Raw genomic sequence first — 19,276 nt, 5'->3', positions numbered from 1 at the left:
ACTGAAATACTATTTGAAAATCCTAAGCAGACAAGCACAACTAGATATAAGGAAACTGAAGAGACTGGGAACACCTGGACAAAGTAAATTAATTTGGTTGGAAGGCTGGAAGAAAGAATGGTGAAAACCCCTGAAATAATGTGGAAGAGTAAAAGGGACTTTTTATAGAGCATGGTTAGCATTGCTTTACAGTGGGAAGAGTTGGTAAGAACCCTGAGCCAATTTAAATAAATGTAATATACACAGACTCACTGCTTAAATTTTCTCTATAGATTCCAAATCAAATTAGCCACTCAATCCAGTATGTGAAGACTTCCAGTGGTAACCACTTACTATTGTCCAGAGATGTCCATTTTGATTTTGTAACTCTGAGTATTGAACAATGTTTCCCCTTATTGAACTAAAATGGGCCCACTATAACGTCTTCCCACTGTTCCTAGTCTTTTATGCTATGCATAGCCATAATACAAATGTAATATCAATTGTACTTTTTTTGGAAATCAATAGGGCCCCAAAATTAAGTAGTAGGATTATCTGAACATTCTAATTTGAAATCTTAATAGGCAAGGAAAATGGAAATGAGTTATTTCACTAGAACTGCAGAAAGGCTAATATTCAGATAATTGTTCAAACTTCAAATGTTTGATTGCATTTTAAACTTTCTCTAATAAGATACTTTTTAGAAGGTGAAAAGATGTTAATATACTTATCATCATTAAAATATTTAATGGACACATCTTGAGACAGGCACTTAGCTGGATGTGTTATAGAGGCTGGGCCCTTGTTCTCAGTGACCTTAAAAAATATCGTCAGAGCTATGACAGGAAAGAGCTAAAGGTTGTTTTCTATTTGAAGTCCATAATATATTTTGGAGCAGAAATGTAAAATATAGGGGAATATCATCCTTTCTGAAGAAAATAAAAATGTGTTTCTGAAGCCTAAAGGAGTCAGCTAATGTAGATTTCTCACTGTTTTATTAAAATAAAGAAGGGGTCAATAAAATATATATATATATTTATATATATATATCTTTAAATAATCAGAAGGCGAAAATCAAAATTATTTCAATTTTTTAAAATAAGAGCACTTTAATTCAGATACAAATAACAGTTCCTCATTACCAAATAACATCCTTTCCTTAGACATATGGGCTTAGGGGAAAATGTTAAAAGGGCTGAGTGAAAACAGCAAGACAAAGACAAGTGTGTTCTACCTGAGTTGGAAGAAGGCTGCACTTTGTATTAGGTTACAGTTTTGCAAATGGTCTTTACAGAAAAATACCAGCAGATATTCTCTGGGAACCTGGACATTACTTTGAGTTAGAGTGAGGTCAGGCTTTTTGGCCCTACTCTATTGCCTAAGCCTTTACAAATGGCTCTGATACAAGCTGTGGTAATCCTCTTTCTCCAGGAGGAGTGGCTGCTTTTCTTCAGGAAGCTGCTTTCTCTTGTGACGACACAGCAAGCTCACAAGCCCTGACAGCAGGGCAGTGAGGACGGCCCCTACCATCGCCGCCCCAAGGAGCCATGACCAGATCCGACTGGCTTGTTCCAAATAGGACTTAATGTAGTCTTGAAAGGAGTCTGGGTCTGAAATAGAAAGACATCCCATTGTTTTTATTGTTACCACCATTGTTATGATCACCATCACCTTCATCCTTTCACAGTCCTTTGGAGTAGACACCTGGGTTTGAAGGCCAGCTCTACTACTTATTAGCTGTAAGAGCTTGGGAAAGTTATACCTAATACTCCAAAGCCTCAGTTTCTTCATCAGAAAAATAGGAAAATAATACCCCCTTGTTGGAACGTTTGAATTTTATAGATAACATCCGTAAGTGATTCAGAGCCTGGTATATAGTGTGTACTCAATTAAATGTTAGCTGTGATTTTTCCATCTTTTTCTGTAAAAGGATGTTGTAACTATTCCTATTATCAATAGAACACTGTTATATCATTAACCATTCACTAATCCAGTCTTTTAATTATTTGACAAACATTAATAGTAGTGTTGGCAAATGCTCAGTAATCTTAGAAGCCTCCCAAGAACACCAGGGCATTTGAACAATCTCTGTATTCACAGAGGTCACAGTCTTAAATCTTGAAACAGATTTTGGTGCATGGGCGCCGTCCCTCTGCCCTAAGGCTTCGGGAGTGGGGGGCGCTCTTGGTTACCGGGCCGCAGTGGCATAGGAGTGGGCCCTGTGCCGCGGTACCCTGGAGTGCCCGCACTCTGGGCCTTTGTTTCTCCTCGGAGATGCACTCCCTGCTGAAGGGCAGGGGCCTGGCATTTATAGGCCTCAGGACTCTGAAAGTAAAGCCTGGAGGGGCGGGGCTTAGGGGAGCCGATACATGTAAGAACAATAGCCCTTCACGTCTGCCAAAATCAAACAACAACCAAAACAAACAAAAAAAACCCAAAAGCCTTAAATGAAACTACAGTGCAAAAAATATAAATAAAGAATTTTAAAAAGGGAGGAAAAAAGAAAACAGAATGAAAACAGTAAAAAAGTCGAAGAGGCAGAGCCTGAAGAATGTGTGGAAAAACTACTGGATCCAATTATAGCAAAAGGGAAGGTGGAGCATTTCCTGAAGTGGAAGGGACGTCAGATGTTGACAGTACTTGGGAACCCGCAGAAAATTTAGATTGTCCAGAATTAATTGAAACATTCATTAATTCTCAAAAAGCTGGTAAAAAAAAAAAAAAGGTACAAAAAGAAAGTCTTTATCTGACAATGAATCTAATGACAGCAAATCAAAGAAGAAAAGAGATGCTGCCGACAAACCAAGAGGCTTCACCAGAGATCTTGATCCTGAAAGAATAATTGGTGCCACAGGCAGCAGTGGAGAATGGATGTTTCTCCTGAAATGGGAATATTCACATCAGGCCGACTTGGTGCTGGCAAAAGCGGCAAATATGAAGTGTCTTGAAATTGTAATTTTTTTTACAAAGAGAGACTAAGTTGGCATTCTTGTCAAGATGATGAAGCTTAATTGTTTGCATTGTGATATATATATATACACACATATATACATATATACATATATATACAGATACACATATACATATATACATATATACACACATATATACATATATGTGTGTATATATATACATATATATATCTGGGTCTTGGCTTTTAATTAACTAGTGTGGAAAAATAACTACAATCTAATGAAAAACAGTTTTGATATGTTCATTTTAAAACTAGTATTGGGAGAGTTGGGTTTTTTTGGTGTGTGTGTTTTATTTTCATCAATATCACTGGTTACTTTGAACAAATAAAAGCTTTCTGTAGTTGCTTCCTTTATCACAAAAGATTTGATATCCTGTTCTTTTATGAATGTATTCATAAAATGATGTATTATTTCCTCTGCATTAGAGAACAGCATTTCTAAATGTCGGGGAAAATTTCCATAGTCATTACTCAATCAGAACTTGCGTTTAGCCTAAGGACCATTCTGGGTTGTGTGTGTGTGTGTGTGTGTGTATGCATAAAATGTGTACGTAAATGGCTTTTTGTGTTGTTTTTAAACATTCACCAAACAAAAATCATGGGTAAGCCCATGTTTTTGAGATGCCATCATTCTGAGCAACCTAAGAAATAAATCACATCAAATTAAATTCAAAATTTTCCTGAAGCCAGACATTTCAAATAAAACAGATGATTCTATAATTAGTTGGACAATTTAAATGAATCATTTAATAGTAGCCATATAAGAATCTCTATCTTATATAATGGGATCATTTATATCTCATATCTTTATATCCCTATCTCATATAATGGGATCATTTATATCTCATATCTTATATAATGGGATCATTTATATCTCATGTAAATGAACAGTTTGTTTGCAAAATTCCTAAAAGGAATAATTTTATTACTACCAACAACCTCCCCAACCAGATGAGGGAACTAGAGACATCCTGCTGTGTTTTAATTATCTAAACAAGACTTAATTTAATGGACATTTAAAGATTCCTCTAGCAGGCCATTCCTTTACAAAAAGTTGAAATCCCTGTGCTATACTGACTAAAAGGTAATGATTCATGGGATGTCTAAGACTTGACTTTAGGAACCCAGGCAGATGGTTGGAGATTTGGCAGTTTAGAATCTGCTGCCATAAATGGATGAACAACTTTTGTAATGTATTGACTTGCATATTTTTTCTTTACCTTAACTCATTTCTTACACGTAGACTCAGTCTTTTCAATATTCGATTTGCTGGTTCAGCAGAAACCAGGAAAAACAATAACTTGGTAGTAATCAGAATGTTATCCAATTGTATATTGATTCCCTTATTGTAAATGAAGGTGAATAGCGGTCAATTGTTTTACATTACTTTAAAAAGCAACAACAGATTTTGACCACATATGTTTTAACAATAATTCTGAACAAGGAAAAGTCTTTAGCCTCCTGATTATTTATATGCCTTCAAACCACATAAGAACATGGCACTGGGGAGAGACAGCATCCAATATGTTACTGGGTTAGCATTTCCTCTATTATCGTACCCATCACATTATATTCCAGCTATCTATTACATGAATTTTTTTTCTATTAAAATGGCTCATTGAGGGCCAATAGTATATTGTCATCATTGATATAATTCTGAATCTGGTATAGTGTCTGAAACACATATGAGAGAATGAGCATGTTTACTGAATGACCGAATGTGTTATTGGATCCAGAAGATACGGTGAAGGAATGTCCCTGAATGGCAGCTGTGGAATGAGAAGGGGAGACATACACAAAAGGATGTCACCCAGGGAAAAAATTTATAAATTACTCATATTTCACTATGTTATGAAGTGGTATTTACAGTTCCTTTTAAAATTTGGTATAAACAGTGATGGGTGCTTTAAAATGAAAAAAAAAAGTCTTAATTACAATAGAAAAGTAACATAGGAAAACAAATGTAATCATAGCATACTATTTGGTTGAACTGTAAATAATATTGTAGTAGTAAAAACAATAAAATTCCTAGATGTGAATTTGCCCCCAAATATGATAATACTATACTGAGAAGATGAATGAAAGAACAGGGAAGCTGTAAGAGAGTTAAAATCATTATTTAAATATGAAGAACTCCAAAGATAAACTTGATGAATTAACAGATAGTAATATTTCCCTATTATTTAGAAATACAGGGCAATATAGCAGAATAAATAGCTAAAAGGGTTACAGTAGCTGATATAGGGGCATAAACCTTTTGTTATAAGACTTGGAGCCCTCTTTGGCTTGTAAAATAACATGCATATAATATTTGCTAAAACAAAATTAAAACATATGCTTAACAACTTATGTGTATGTGGAAAAAAGTATAAGAAAAAGTACAATGGAGACTAAAACAGCACAAGTGATCCACCTAACAATAAGATTACAGGTGATTTTTATTTTTGGTTTATTCTATTATTAATTTTCCAAAATAAAAAAAATGTCTTTTTACTGATACAGTTAGCACGCTACTAAAAGTACCTGATGCAGTTAATAGATGATATAACTATATATTTAGGAAATCCATAATCAGATAATGCATAGTAAAAAAATAAAATACTGCTAGATAAGGATTACATAAATTAAACTTCCCTATACATCAACAATTAACCTATTGTTTCTATTAAAATGGCTCATTTGAAGGCCAATAGTATGCTTTCATCACTGATATAATTCTAGAATCTGGTACAGTGTCTGAAACACATATGAACATGTTTACTGAATGACTGAATGTGTTATTGGACCCAGAAGATATGTTGAAGGAATGTCCCTGAGTGGCAGCTGTGGAAATGGGAAGGAAAGATTTGTTTTAATGAAAAACAAGTCTCATTCTCACAATCAACTACATATTTAAGGCACGTAGAAGTTAAGGAGAGATGTTTAAATTTTATGTAAATATAACTATAGAATCTATTTAGGAGACTATAAGATTTGAGTAAATAAGGAAGTCTGTAGTGAATATCTATCTGTTCAGTAAGAGCAAATGGATTCTTTCTAACAAAACAATTCCTTTATAGAAGATGTTCTCTATAATGTATATAGAAGATATGTATGTAGAACATACACAGAAGATACTATAAATTTACTTTTTGACATAGCAGAAAGAAGAGAGTGCATCCTGGGCTTACCTTGCAGCAAGTCATGGCTATGTGACTCAAGTCTAGAGCAAAAATATATGTTTAACTTTGGGGGAAGTTCTCTTAAAAAGAAAAAAGTATATCTTTGACCATTTACCTTTTCCTTTCTGACTAGCTAGAATACAGACAGGTTGTTGGTCAGCCATCATGGACTATATAATCCAGTGTAAACCCTAGACCTTGAAAGTTACTGTTTTCAATATATATTAAAATTATTTTGAAAATGGGACTACAATACTTAGCTTAAATTGCTGTTAGTGGCTTCAATACATAGTACATTTAAAATGTCCAAAAAAAGGCAGGGTACATAGAGGCTACATAATGAATATTTTCTTTTTTGTTAAAGGCTCGGCTCAAGTGCTTTCACAGCTTTTAAATACTATTTCCATGTTGGTCCTGTTCTCCAGCTTCTCTTATTATTGCTCCACTTCAATTCACTCCAAGTGGTCTCAATTTTTACTGTCACCAAGGGACTGTCTTTGAGACACTTTTATTTCTCAACATCCTTAAAATTTGGACTTTCTTTCTAAGCCATCTGCGTTTGAGCCCCAATAGTGCACCTTTTTGTTCTGTCCCAATGTTGTAATTTTTTGATCATCTTTCCCTATGTGAAGTCCTATTTTTCTTGTCATCCATTCTTTTCAGAATAATTATGTAGAGTTTTGTTTTATGCTCTATCATTTCCAAAGTGCGTTAACATGCCCATTTATTCACAAAACAAGCACATGAACTAGTTAGGGGCCATTACTCTAATGAATTAGGAGTCTGCCTGGAGCAATTAAACTAGACAATGTATGTATAGCCCTTGGTACAATGTCTACCATATAGAAAACAATTTACAACTGCTGTTGATTCTTATCATGATAGAATGATAATTTCATCAATATTTCAACTAAATCAGCTTACAATATGAGTTTTTCTTTCCAAACTTGCTTTGACTGCTGACTCAGCTCCATTCTGTCTTCTGGATTCTCAAACTAGTTTCTTTGCTGCCTTGTGACATTTGGCACAAATGTCCATTTATTATAATTATATCTATTTATATGTGTCTTATTTTTCAAGCTTGTCACAAACTCTCAAGAGCAAGTATTATGTCTTACTTGTTTTATCTTTCTTCAATTCATTTATTAAAATATCACATATTCATTGAGATACACTACCTGTTGGCTGGGAGTTGGGGGGACTCTGTCTCATTTACCTTTTCACCCTCAGCACCTGGTAGGTAAACAAATCATTTCGAGAGTAATGTTGTTCTGATGAAGATACAAAGGGATCATGGAGAAAAGACTTCCTACATCTCTGTGAAGTCAGGGAAGGCACCCCAGAAGACTGTCCCACTGAGTAAAAGAATGAATTAGACTCTGAGCATATAATGTTGATGGCAATCCATCCTAGGCAGAAAGGAACAGCATGCACACAGGTATACACAGCCAAACAGAGCTATTGAACAAATTCATGAATGATAGAAGTGTCAACAAATTCCATTGGCAGAATGGGGCATTGCAGTTACTGTGAACATTGTTTCCCCTTCTCATTTTTGAAACCAAATTTCTAGGTCTTTTGTAATGTATGGGAAGAAGGAAGCTCTCAACAGAGAGTTTTTCTGCTACGTAGAAAGTAAGATTACATTTATCAACAACATTGAGGACATAACCCTTCTTTGCCAAAGATTTTTGGCCTCACCTTGTAAATTAGTTGTACATACAAGAAAATCACCTGCTACTCAATTTTCTGAAGAATCACTCAATTCAATTATAAGAGAAAAAGTTTGATAAATGGCAGACATCAGCTGCCTTTTTACAGAAACCACTTAAGTAATTATAAACATGAGTACCTGGATGATGAATAATAATCCCCTTGAACAAAATTATATCAAGAAATTTTAAATAATCTTTTAGTATGCTTAAAATTTAGCTATGAATAGAGATAAAATTTAAACTCCTTGAAAGTACAACAGAAGCAACAATATTGAAAAATTCATAAAATAGAAAATAGGCAATTGGTGTTACTTAGTTTAGCTGTTTTGTTTTGCTTTGTTTTTAGAGATGAGTCTTGCTGTGTTGCCCAAACTGGCCTCACACTCCTGGGCTTAAGAGAACCTCCTGCCTCAGCCTCCCGAGTATCTGCCATTGCTTATTTTAAAGTCAAACTTCTCTAAAATTAACTTTGTAAATTCAAAGCTGTGTGAAAATTAAAGAATTTCAAATAAATTGTTTCTTAATTTTAATTGGAAATAAATACCTTCAAGCCTCTAATATGACTCATTGAGCCTCTTCTCCCCTGGCTCATCCAGGAAATTTTGTTGCCTTTGTAGTAAAAAGTATCCATTTGGACACTAGGGAAGTAACAAAGCGGTGGAGCATATGTGTATAAGACAATATAGGGGTTAAAGGGAACCCTCTTCTCTGTGCAGTGATGGAGTGATGAAGTTTTGGATTCAATATTTGACACTAGATTTGTAGTTTAAAATTAATCACTTTAACTTTTTGAGTCTCAATTTACTTACCTGTAAAACAGAATAAAAATCACCCCTCCATGGGGTTTTAAAAATTAGCCGATTCAACAATTTATATGCTGATGTCTCTCGCATTCGGATCTGAGGGCCAGACATCACTTTTGAGTTTCAGGCCTGTGTATCCAACTTTCCAAGGCACATTTACCTTGCCACCCCATATAACTGCATTTCACTGTATAACAAAACCATAAGCTTTCCTCCATGTCTTTCTTTGCTCCTGTTGTTATTATATGAGTGAATTGTACTACCATTCATCAGTTTCACAGGCCAGAAAGCATAAAGCCATTCCTAATCTCCTTCATCTGGTGTATAAATCATTTTCCAACTTCTGTAAATTTTGCCTTCAAAATAATATCAAATTAATCATGCTTTCTAGCTCCCTTACTGCCACCACCACTGCAACTTAAACTACCTTTACCTCTTCCTCAGACTCTTATAATAGCATTTTCACTGCCTTTCTGCATGTGCTTTCCAATTACTAAAATTTTTCTGCATACTGAAGCTGCAATAATCTTTTGAAAATTCAAATTTGATTATAACCTGCTTAAAATTTATCAGTGGCTTGCATTATTCTAACAATATGGCCCAAATTCATAACCATGTCCTCCTTTTCAACTAGTTAATTCTACCTGTCATATTGATGTCATCTGAAATATCACTTCATTGACCCCTGGAGTTAGACATATCTCTACATAAATGAGTTTTTAAGCAAATGGTTAAGATCTTTCTCTTCCATTGTAAACATTGTGAAGATAGAGACTATGTTGTTTACCATTGTATCCATAGTATCTAAGGCAATGTCTTATTCAATAAATGTGTATGTAAAGAATAAACAACTCAGTACAGACACATAAAAAAAAACCTGGTGTGATAGAATACTTATAGTGTTTTAAAATATATATCCAAAAGTGACCTGAATATTAAGAGGTGTGGCATTTTTCTAGAAAACTTCACTTATATTAGTTAAGAGAAATGACACTTCATGATAAATATTACTTGCACTCAAATTGATTTATTGATTTCAGTCAATACCAGATACAATGTGATGCTTAGAGAAGCTTGCAAAATAAATTCTGATCTTGGGGGTTTGGGGAAGAATAAAACCCAGGACAGGTTCATACATAGAAAAAAACGCTATGTAACTATGAGAAAGGCATGAGTAAACATCACTATAAGTATAAAATGATTTTTATATCTGAGAGTTTGACAAATGGAGAAATAGAGTCAGAATTCAGGCAGAAACAATAGCATATTTAAAAGCATGAACCCCTGAAAGTCTAGCGTGTTTTGGAAATGGAAACAGAGACCAAATCATAAAATCCTAAATGGAAAATATTGGAAAAATAGTTACCAATAAGCTCCCATTTTTATGTGCTGTGGTTTTCATAGAAGAGAAGACATGTTACTTGAGACTTACAGGAAGCCCCTCCTCTTACCACACCTCCACCCTTTGCAAATTTCTCTTTCTTAGTGATCTTAAGATTTTCCAAAAACTGATCTCCTTTGTCAGCTGTGTTAGCATTTTGTCCATTGGCTACAGTCTTCAGATAAAGCATAAAAGTTCAATTAAACCCATATCTTCTCAATTAATCATCCCTCAAAGGGCAGAACAAGGTTGATAACCTATAGGCTCTCCTGTTAGCCCCAAATTGTGTATGTACTATACCATATACTAGGTAAGTGGCCTGGGAAAATCAATTTATACTCTTTATGACTCTGTTTCCTCATCTATGGAAAATAAAAAGAAATAATGATACCTACTTCATAGAGTAATTATGAAGATTTAAGGAAGTAATACATAGGGCACATTGAGAAGAGTTCCTGGCTAATAAAAAATACTTAATATGTGTTAACTATTATAAACTGGGTCAACTTATTTCCTTCATGTCCTTTTCCACTGTTCATACTACTCAAATAGAATAATTCAGCATTTCATAAATATGCTGTACATTTTCCACCTCTACTGTTCTTGCTATTCTCTTTGCTTAGCATATCCCCTGCCCTTTTCTATCTGCCACCTGCTTACTCATTCTCAAGGCCTTGTTTTCTCTTTTTAGGTCGAACCCTTCAAAAGTCATGGCTTTCTCTTCAGCATTGCTGTGGGATTTTCTTTATGACTCTTTTACTGCACATAACACAGCCTGATGTTTTTTGCTTCCTTGCACAATTGTCTTACTTCCACACTGGAGCTTCTTCAGGTATGAAACTATGCCAATCATGTATCACTGGATTCGAGCACAAGAGTGAGAGGGTTGAGTTTCATTCATTTGTTTGTTTTATTTATTTATTTATGTATTTATGTGTCATTATCAATGAATACAATGAAACATCAATGCTTGTTAAATACCTCCTACCCACAAGCCACACTGTTTTTGATAATTAACCCTCATGCGTTAGGTGAATTACAGTGTGGTGAGATGAGGAGGACCTCCTAGAATTGAAATCTTGCTTCTCCACATTATTAGTGTTTGAGAAAGTCACTTAAATTCTCTGGGTATCAGTGTTCTCACCTTTATCTTGGAAGAATAAAACTTAACTCCTATATGGTTTCTTAATAATACATGTAAAGAATATGCATGTAGTGGACTTTCAGGTAGAAGGAAACACTACTATCTGTTCCTCATTTTGTCAAGAAGATACTGACATGGTTCTATGCAGGAAGATTATTTAGAGCCCAAATCTAATTCTAATCCTGGGGTTTTATATTGCTATCTTCATCATAGGGCAATAAACATTATAATAGCTATTATTATTAACTACACTTAAGTTCAAGATTTCTACAAATTTTCTTGGTAACCCTAGCAAGAAACTTCCAAAAATGATTCCAAAACTGCTGGATGTTTACCCTGTGTTACACTGTACTAGGCTCACTAATGTATTATTCTCAATAATTCTTTAAGGTGTTCTGTCCCAGTATTTCAGGTGAATAAACTGAGATTCAGGAATTCAGAGCAAATTTCCCCAGATCACATTACAGTCAGTTGATAGAGTCATGTCTCAAAGCCTTTTTTTTTCTTCTTCTTCTGATTCTACTGCTCTTCCCATGGTTGCCATGTACAAAATGGCCTATGTTAAGCAAAATGACTATGACTTTAAAGATCCTCAGAATTTGACTCCTGTGATAATAAACTGGTAATAAATTAAGGATTATAATGCACTTTCAGGATTTAAAGTTTCAGGAATAACATTGTCGAAGCCTAAAGTTTTGTGTTATCTCAAAATAAATTGGTAACACTAGATTCAGCAATTCCTCTGAAAGAAAGTAAACTTTACCTGAATCTTGTAGATAGCTATAGTCATAGCCCAGATCTTTGGATGAAATAAAGAAATCACCATTTCTGTACAGTGGTATAAAAGGAACCATATAGGATTCCCGGTTATGTCCAATGGGTGCATTGGCTTCCGGATAAACTTCTTGAAGAGGACGGTGCCTTCGGAGCCACTGCTCAAAAATACTGCAGAGGAAAGTATTCAGACTAAGAAACGTATTGTGTATAAAAGAAACATTTGAAAATTTTTAAAGTAAAATAAGGCATATATTAAAATCTGGAGACATGGAAAGATGTTGAATATATTCTTTATACTTCAAAAATATTTCGTAAAGTATCAGTTTATTATTTCAGGCCTTGAAGTTCACTCATTTAAAATAAATATTGAGGCTAGCTTTGAAAAAATAATTTCTTAGCAGGTGAATAAAATTTACACATTGAGTTTTAACCTTCAGAATGCTGCAAAATAAAGGTAACTATTGGTTGAGTGACAATTGAGTCATAGTTGTAAATTAAATATATTCCCAAAGAAAGACCAGAGAAAGAACACATAAAACTAAATTGGAAACAGTGCTGGAATTTGATCATTTTTTTGGTTCTGGTGGGAGGCTTTAAATGATTTAAACATTCATGTTGTGATAGGTGAAGTGTGGGCTTAATGAGTCTTGATGGGAGACAGAGCTTACCTCCAATGACAATGGTTTAGATACTTAAACTTTGTTTCTCGGCTTTTTTTAAAGTTAGAGTATGACCATATGATAAATATTCTGCCAATCTGACATACTCATTCATGACTTCGAAACAGGAGATAGTGACACAAAGAAGCAGGGACAATCAGAAACCATCCTAGAAATGGGCAGTGGCAGTTGATATAACAATATTTAGTTTTCAGGGGCAGCAAAGCCAGATGTACCAGCAAAGGAATCCATTGCCCAGCAAGTGCCCTGTGTTCTATAGCATGGTTTTGGCAGCTATCTTAGCTGATGCCCTTCTTGCTTATTCTCACCTGTTTCTCAACCTGCTGCTCCATGATTTTGTGAGCTGCTCAATAGCCGCTCAGCAAATTCTTTTCCTACTTAAATCAGGCAGAGTTAGTTTCTGTTTCACGCAACTAAAAACTTTGACTGGAACAAAAACTAAAAACTTAAAGGACTGAAAAAAGTCCGGTAAGAATGGAGTAGAAACTCAAGTTGTAGGGTAATTTATAGTGAGGCATTAACAATATAACAAAGAGAATGGCTTTGCATTATCGAGTCATATGACATAGAAGAAAGAACACAAGAGCTGGAGTTGTGGAACTCTTCTTGAGGCCTAGCTCTGTGTTTTCATCTGGCTGTATAACTCTAAGCAAATCACTGAACTTGGAGATTTAGCCTCCTCATCCTTAAAATAAGAGTAATAATATCTGTCCTACCTGTTTCCAATATGATAGTTTTTGTGAAAGTACTAAATAAGTAAGCTATCGTTACTTAGCTGTACGTTTTAAGCTAGCAGGTCAAAGGATGGTACATGGTAGAAAAGGTGGTATTGAAAAAGAAGCGATAATGCTTCAAACAAAATGAATACAATTTTAGAAAACCATTTTCAACATTTTGAAGCACAATAACGAAGAGAACAAGGAAGCCAAATGGAAGAAATGGTAATCATTTTTTCCATGACAGAAAACAATTTTGTTTATTAGAGGATCTGAACTTGAAACACTACTTGTGGTCAAAGTTGGTTTTCAGTTGTGAATTTAGTGAGGAATTGGCGGTCCACTGATAAACACTAAAAATCTGGTCCATGCAAACCAAATGCTTTCTAAATTAGTTCAATTATTAAACGAATATTTACTGAGTATCTACTGTAGGTCAACTTACACAAAGAACTGTGTAAAAATCCGAGTTCTATAGGTTGTGACAGGGAAGATTTGTAAAATTGTATCTGTTTGATCTTTATTCTACAAAATGGAAATTATACTTATGTCATGAAGGTAATGTAAGGATTAATTAAAATAACACAAAATACACAGTTAAGTGCTTGCCAAATGGTACATAAAAGCTATTATCTTTCTCACAGCTCCTCTCTTCTCTTCTTCCCCCTCCTAAATATTATGATTATACTGGAAAAACTTTAAAATTGATGAGACATAACATATGCTGTATTAGAAATGCCAAAGCCTTGTATATGTGAGCAGTGCCTTTAGTAATGGTTATTATTCTGATAGGCAAAAGCGAGAAATTAGAAGATTTAAGAAGATTAGTTTTTCTGTGCTTCAGTTTCCTCAACTGAAGAGGTTAGAAACTGGGTTGACAATAAACCCCAAATTTTATTAAAGTCCTATGATTTTATAAACTAGTCCTTTTGTTTTAACTTTTATGGTTTTCTTCTCTTTACAAAAGCAGTACTTATTTGTTATGTAAAATAGAGAAAATACAAACAAAAAGGAGAAAAGAAAAAATCACATGTAATTGCTCTATGCTTTTGTTATATCTAGTTTTTAAAATATGCATCCGCAACACTCTACATGTATTTTACCAAAAAAGGAAATCACATTACAGATAATTTTTAGTAGACATTTTATTTGTACTAAACCATGTGTTTTCAATTGGTAAATTAATTTTTTAAAATGAGAAGGAGGCTGTCTGATAATCCCTCCACCACCCCTGTCAAATTTTGACTGATTTTGGAACAGCCTGATATACAATGAGCCACTAAATAAGGGCTTGAGGCAAAAATTGTACCTTTTGTCAATTGAGAAAAATTACTTCTATAGTTCAATTTATAAATAATCTTGTTTCTGCCATGAAATAAAAATTCTGTACCTAAGTAGGACAAGGACATCAATTCTCAGCACCAAAGATTTAATGGATGAAACCATTAATGTGCTCACCCACCTCATCAACCTTTTCAAATGAAGGTATTAATCTTGATTAAGTTCTTCACCAGTGATTCTCAACTTCAGTTAATTTCACCAAACCGTGACTAGAATAGCTCACATGGGAATATTAATGTTTAACTTAGATAATTACATTGACATTTGGGGAGGAGGGGGTAGTCATCTTTTTAGCAAAACTTAATTTGAACTGAATCTAGATAGTTTTTCTGAAAATCTGAGTAACAGTGAAATTCACAACAGAAAAATTAGAAAAATGTAAAGATGACCACAGATGGAAATATGGAAAGATGTGTTTTATAAATAAAAGCTGGCATGGGACCTCTGATTTCAGGTCTGACATGTAAAGACTCTGGTCACTCTTATCCTTAAAATAAGAAAAAAATTTAGACAAATTAATAATCAACAAATTTTCTTGGACCCATGAGAGAATTGAAGTTGCATGGCAAACTGCCATCCTCAAAAGTGGAGAGATGGGTTCATCCAGAGGCACATAGCTGAGATCTGCTTACCAGGGGCAGGAGCAGCTGGATTCCTAAAGTGGTAGGAACACTGAAACACTTTGATGAATGGCTGGAGACTGAGTCTAGACTAGTGATGATAGTGGGAAATTCCTGGGTGCTGTTGTCTTATGGGAACTTCCACATGTTTGGGGCTTTACCTCCAAGAACTCCAGGTTTTTATGGTGAAGACTTCAGAAAGATACTCTCCTTACTCTGTTACAGGGAGGAGGAGAGTGACCATTGTGAAATATGCCCAGGACATTCTCCATATCAAAGCCCTATGATCCAGGGGAAATTGTTAGAGCCTTAACCCAGTTTCAGGAAGAGAATTCCTTTCAGTCCATACTCTTTCAGTCTTCCTGTCTCACCTAAGGGGAAGTAAATATAAGCCACAGGGGTCAGAGTTTCAAGGAAATAAATCGAAATACTGCAACCAGGGAAGCAAATAGAGGGGCAGAGGCAAAAGAAGAAAAAGCTGTATTGTGAAGCCCCAATGCACTGGCCTACTAAGGGACTAAGATTTAATTAGAATATTTTGAACACTCCCCTCTCTCATACTTCACCAGCATCCAACAAATCTCCAGTGGATTGCAGCTAAAAGAGCTGAAATACGTAAACTATCTCTGAGGAAGAGTATGTAGGGAAACCCAAAACCAAGAATAGAGACAAAAACAAATACACTAGAGAAACTTGAGGCCTCTGATCTCAAAACTAAAACAACTACGACAAACATTTAAGCATTGTCCAACTCCTTGACAGAGTAACATAAATTTGTACACTAAAAGCCCATTTACCTTAGTTTATCTTACCTAATGAAACATATATGGCTTTTAGTAAAAAATTACAAGGCATGGCAACAGAGAAGAAAAAAAAATCTGAAGAGATAAAGCAATCATTAGAATCATTTATATCATATTAGATATGATATAAATTTTGGAACTATGAGACATGAAATTTGAAATAATTGTGAATAATATCAATTTTAAATAACTATACATAATATAAAATTAATATATTAGAATAACATTTCTAATAGAAAAAGTAAATCAGATGCAAAAAATCATGAATAATGTAAGCAGAAAGATGGAAACTCTAAGAAAAAATTGAAAGAAAGGCTAGAAATCAAAAACACTCCAGCAGTGTTGTATATATCACTAGCATTGATATGTCCAAGAAAAGAATCAGTGAGCTTGAGGCTAGGTTAGTAGAAACTTCCCAAACTGAAATGCAAAGAGAAAGAATAAAAAATAATTAAGAATTATGGGATAATTTCCAAAAAAATGTAACATATGCATAATTGGAATGCCAGAAGAAGAAAAAGTAGGCAGAACAGAAGAAATATTCTCCAATAAAGGGAACTGGATCTCCTTGATGAAACGGCAGGCTCTAGGGCTGGCATAAGAAATATACAAGATGTATGTTGAGCATCTTTCAGTGCCATAAAGTAAGGATATGTTCAAAGAAATGACAACCACCCACAATGTTAGAGATATGTCAAAGGGACAGAGTAGTCAACTGAAACCACTCCTAAAGGCTAAAGCTGGAAGAGTTTGAGTCACAAAATAAAGTCATATAAAATAAATATAGAGGAGTCTATACAGATATAATCTATAAATATATAAATTAATAAATGGAGAGAAATACATAAATCTATCATGTGAAAGAATTCAAATAATTATGTAGATACTCTGCCTTGAAGGTACTATATATAACTCCCCACTCACTAAGTATGGGATGCACACAGTGACTTCTTTTCAAAGAGTACAGTATCAAAACATGGTGAAATCATTTAACAGTTTGAAAAACTTGACCAACACTACCTCTGCCAGGTGATCAAGGTTAACATTCACAATGGTAAGTTATGTTAATAGCATGGCCCTTTTGGGGTGATAGAGGTGTGATAATTTCTCTCTACCCATCATAAGGGTCATGGCCAACACTCCTATAACAAAAGACAGATTAACAAGAGAAAAGCATAATAAATTATTTAATCAAAGTTTTATATGACGTGGGAGACTTCAGAAAAGAAGAGCCAAAGACGCAGGGAAAATTGTCTATTTTTATGCTTAGATTTTATGCTTATGGCCAGTGTTGCAGAAATTTGGATGAAAGAGTATGATATAATGGTAACAGACTGAGAGAAATAACCCAGTAAGCCCTGTCTGTTTGTATTCTTCTTGACCTCTCTTTGCAGCAGTCCCTCCTCCTACATAAAGGACAGGACCTTAGTAATGAAGGTTTTATGACCTACTATCAAACAACGTAGGTCAGAGTATTTCTTTATGGCCAGCTGCTACACAGAAAGGTGGGAGAAGATGATAGTAATATTTCTAGGGTTTATGGCTTGTTTTGAAAAGAAGGGTTCTAGTTTTTATGATCTTGGGGAACAGGGAGTTTAGTTTCTATGGTTTATTTCACAGGAGAAAGAGGGGCCAGAGACTTTGCTTCTGAAGAATTCCAATCTCCTTTACTTCAAAATACTCAGCGTCCCAAGGCACCATACTTTGGGGTACATTTTTGAGTCCCTATACACCTTTGATATGATGAGAAGAGAATGGTGCTTTACCTCTATGGTTGTCCATCCCAAAACACATAACCCAGTTTAATCATGAGAAAAAAAATCAGACAAATATCAACTGTGGGACATTTTACAAAATACCTGAGCAGTACTCCTCAAAGTTGTGAAGGTCATCAAAAAACAAGGAAAGTCTTAAAAACTATAATAGGCAAGAGGAACCTAAGGAGACAGGATGATTAAATGTAATGTAGTATCCTGGGTGGGATCCTGAAGCAGAAGAAGATATTAGGTAACTACTAAGTAATCTAAATAAAGTATTGACTGTGGTTGATAATAATTGTATCAACATGGTTCATTAATGTTGACCAATGTTCCATACCAAGGGAAGAGGTTAATAATAGGGGAATTGGGTATGGAAAATGTTGGAACTCTCCGTTCTATCTTTGCAACATTTTTACCTATAAAATAATTATAAAATAAATATTTATTTAAAAAAAGAACAAACAAGGAAGCCTTAAGATAGTTGGATATTTGGGAACTGATTTGTTTTTTTTTTTCTTTTTTTTTTTCTTTTATTATTATTATTATTATTATTATTATTATTATTATTATACTTTAGGTTTTATGGTACATGTGCGCAATGTGCAGGTAAGTTACATATGTATACATGTGCCATGCTGGTGCGCTGCACCCACCAACCCGTCATCTAGCATTAGGTGTATCTCCCAATGCTATCCCTCCCCCCTCCCCCCACCCCACAACAGTCCCCAGAGTGTGATGTTCCCCTTCCTGTGTCCATGTGTTCTCATTGTTCAATTCCCACCTATGAGTGAGAATATGCGGTGTTTGGTTTTTTGTTCTTGCGATAGTTTACTGAGAATGATGATTTCCAATTTCATCCATGTCCCTACAAAGGACGTGAACTCATCATTTTTTATGGCTGCATAGTATTCCATGGTGTATATGTGCCACATTTTCTTAATCCAGTCTATCATTGTTGGACATTTGGGTTGGTTCCAAGTCTTTGCTATTGTGAATAATGCGGCAATAAACATACGTGTGCATGTGTCTTTATAGCAGCATGATTTATAGTCCTTTGGGTATATACCCAGTAATGGAATGGCTGGGTCGAATGGAATTTCTACTTCTAGATCCCTGAGGAATCGCCACACTGACTTCCACAAGGGTTGAACTAGTTTACAGTCCCACCAACAGTGTAAAAGTGTTCCTATTTCTCCACATCCTCTCCAGCACCTGTTGTTTCCTGACTTTTTAATGATTGCCATTCTAACTGGTGTGAGATGGTATCTCATTGTGGTTTTGATTTGCATTTCTCTGATGGCCAGTGACGGTGAGCATTTTTTCATGTGTTTTTTGGCTGCATAAATGGCTTCTTTTGAGAAGTGTCTGTTCATGTCCTTCGCCCACTTTTTGATGGGGTTGTTTGTTTTTTTCTTGTAAATT

The 19,276-nt window shown here is 34.8% G+C and overlaps 1 protein-coding gene and 1 pseudogene across 1 annotated transcript in view; one reads left to right on the top strand and one right to left on the bottom strand.

Annotated features, from left to right (window-relative positions):
* Nucleotides 1–957: 957 nt before the first annotated feature.
* TYR (tyrosinase) overlaps nucleotides 958–19,276 on the bottom strand; it is a 106,786-nt gene continuing 88,467 nt past the window's right edge. The window contains exons 4-5 of the mRNA XM_054439386.2: nucleotides 11,921–12,102; nucleotides 958–1,589 (exon numbers count right to left, since the gene is read on the bottom strand). Of these exons, the coding sequence (XP_054295361.1) occupies nucleotides 1,366–1,589; nucleotides 11,921–12,102 (406 nt within the window). The 3' untranslated portion in view covers nucleotides 958–1,365. The remainder of the gene's footprint in view (nucleotides 1,590–11,920; nucleotides 12,103–19,276) is intronic.
* On the top strand, nucleotides 2,484–2,990 carry LOC129007579 (chromobox protein homolog 3-like; annotated as a pseudogene).

This window comes from Pongo pygmaeus, chromosome 9 (genome assembly GCF_028885625.2).
Source record: "Pongo pygmaeus isolate AG05252 chromosome 9, NHGRI_mPonPyg2-v2.0_pri, whole genome shotgun sequence".
Lineage (NCBI taxonomy): Eukaryota > Metazoa > Chordata > Mammalia > Primates > Hominidae > Pongo > Pongo pygmaeus.
The sequence above is the reverse complement of the archived record's forward strand: the minus strand, read 5'-3'. Positions and strand labels throughout refer to the sequence as shown.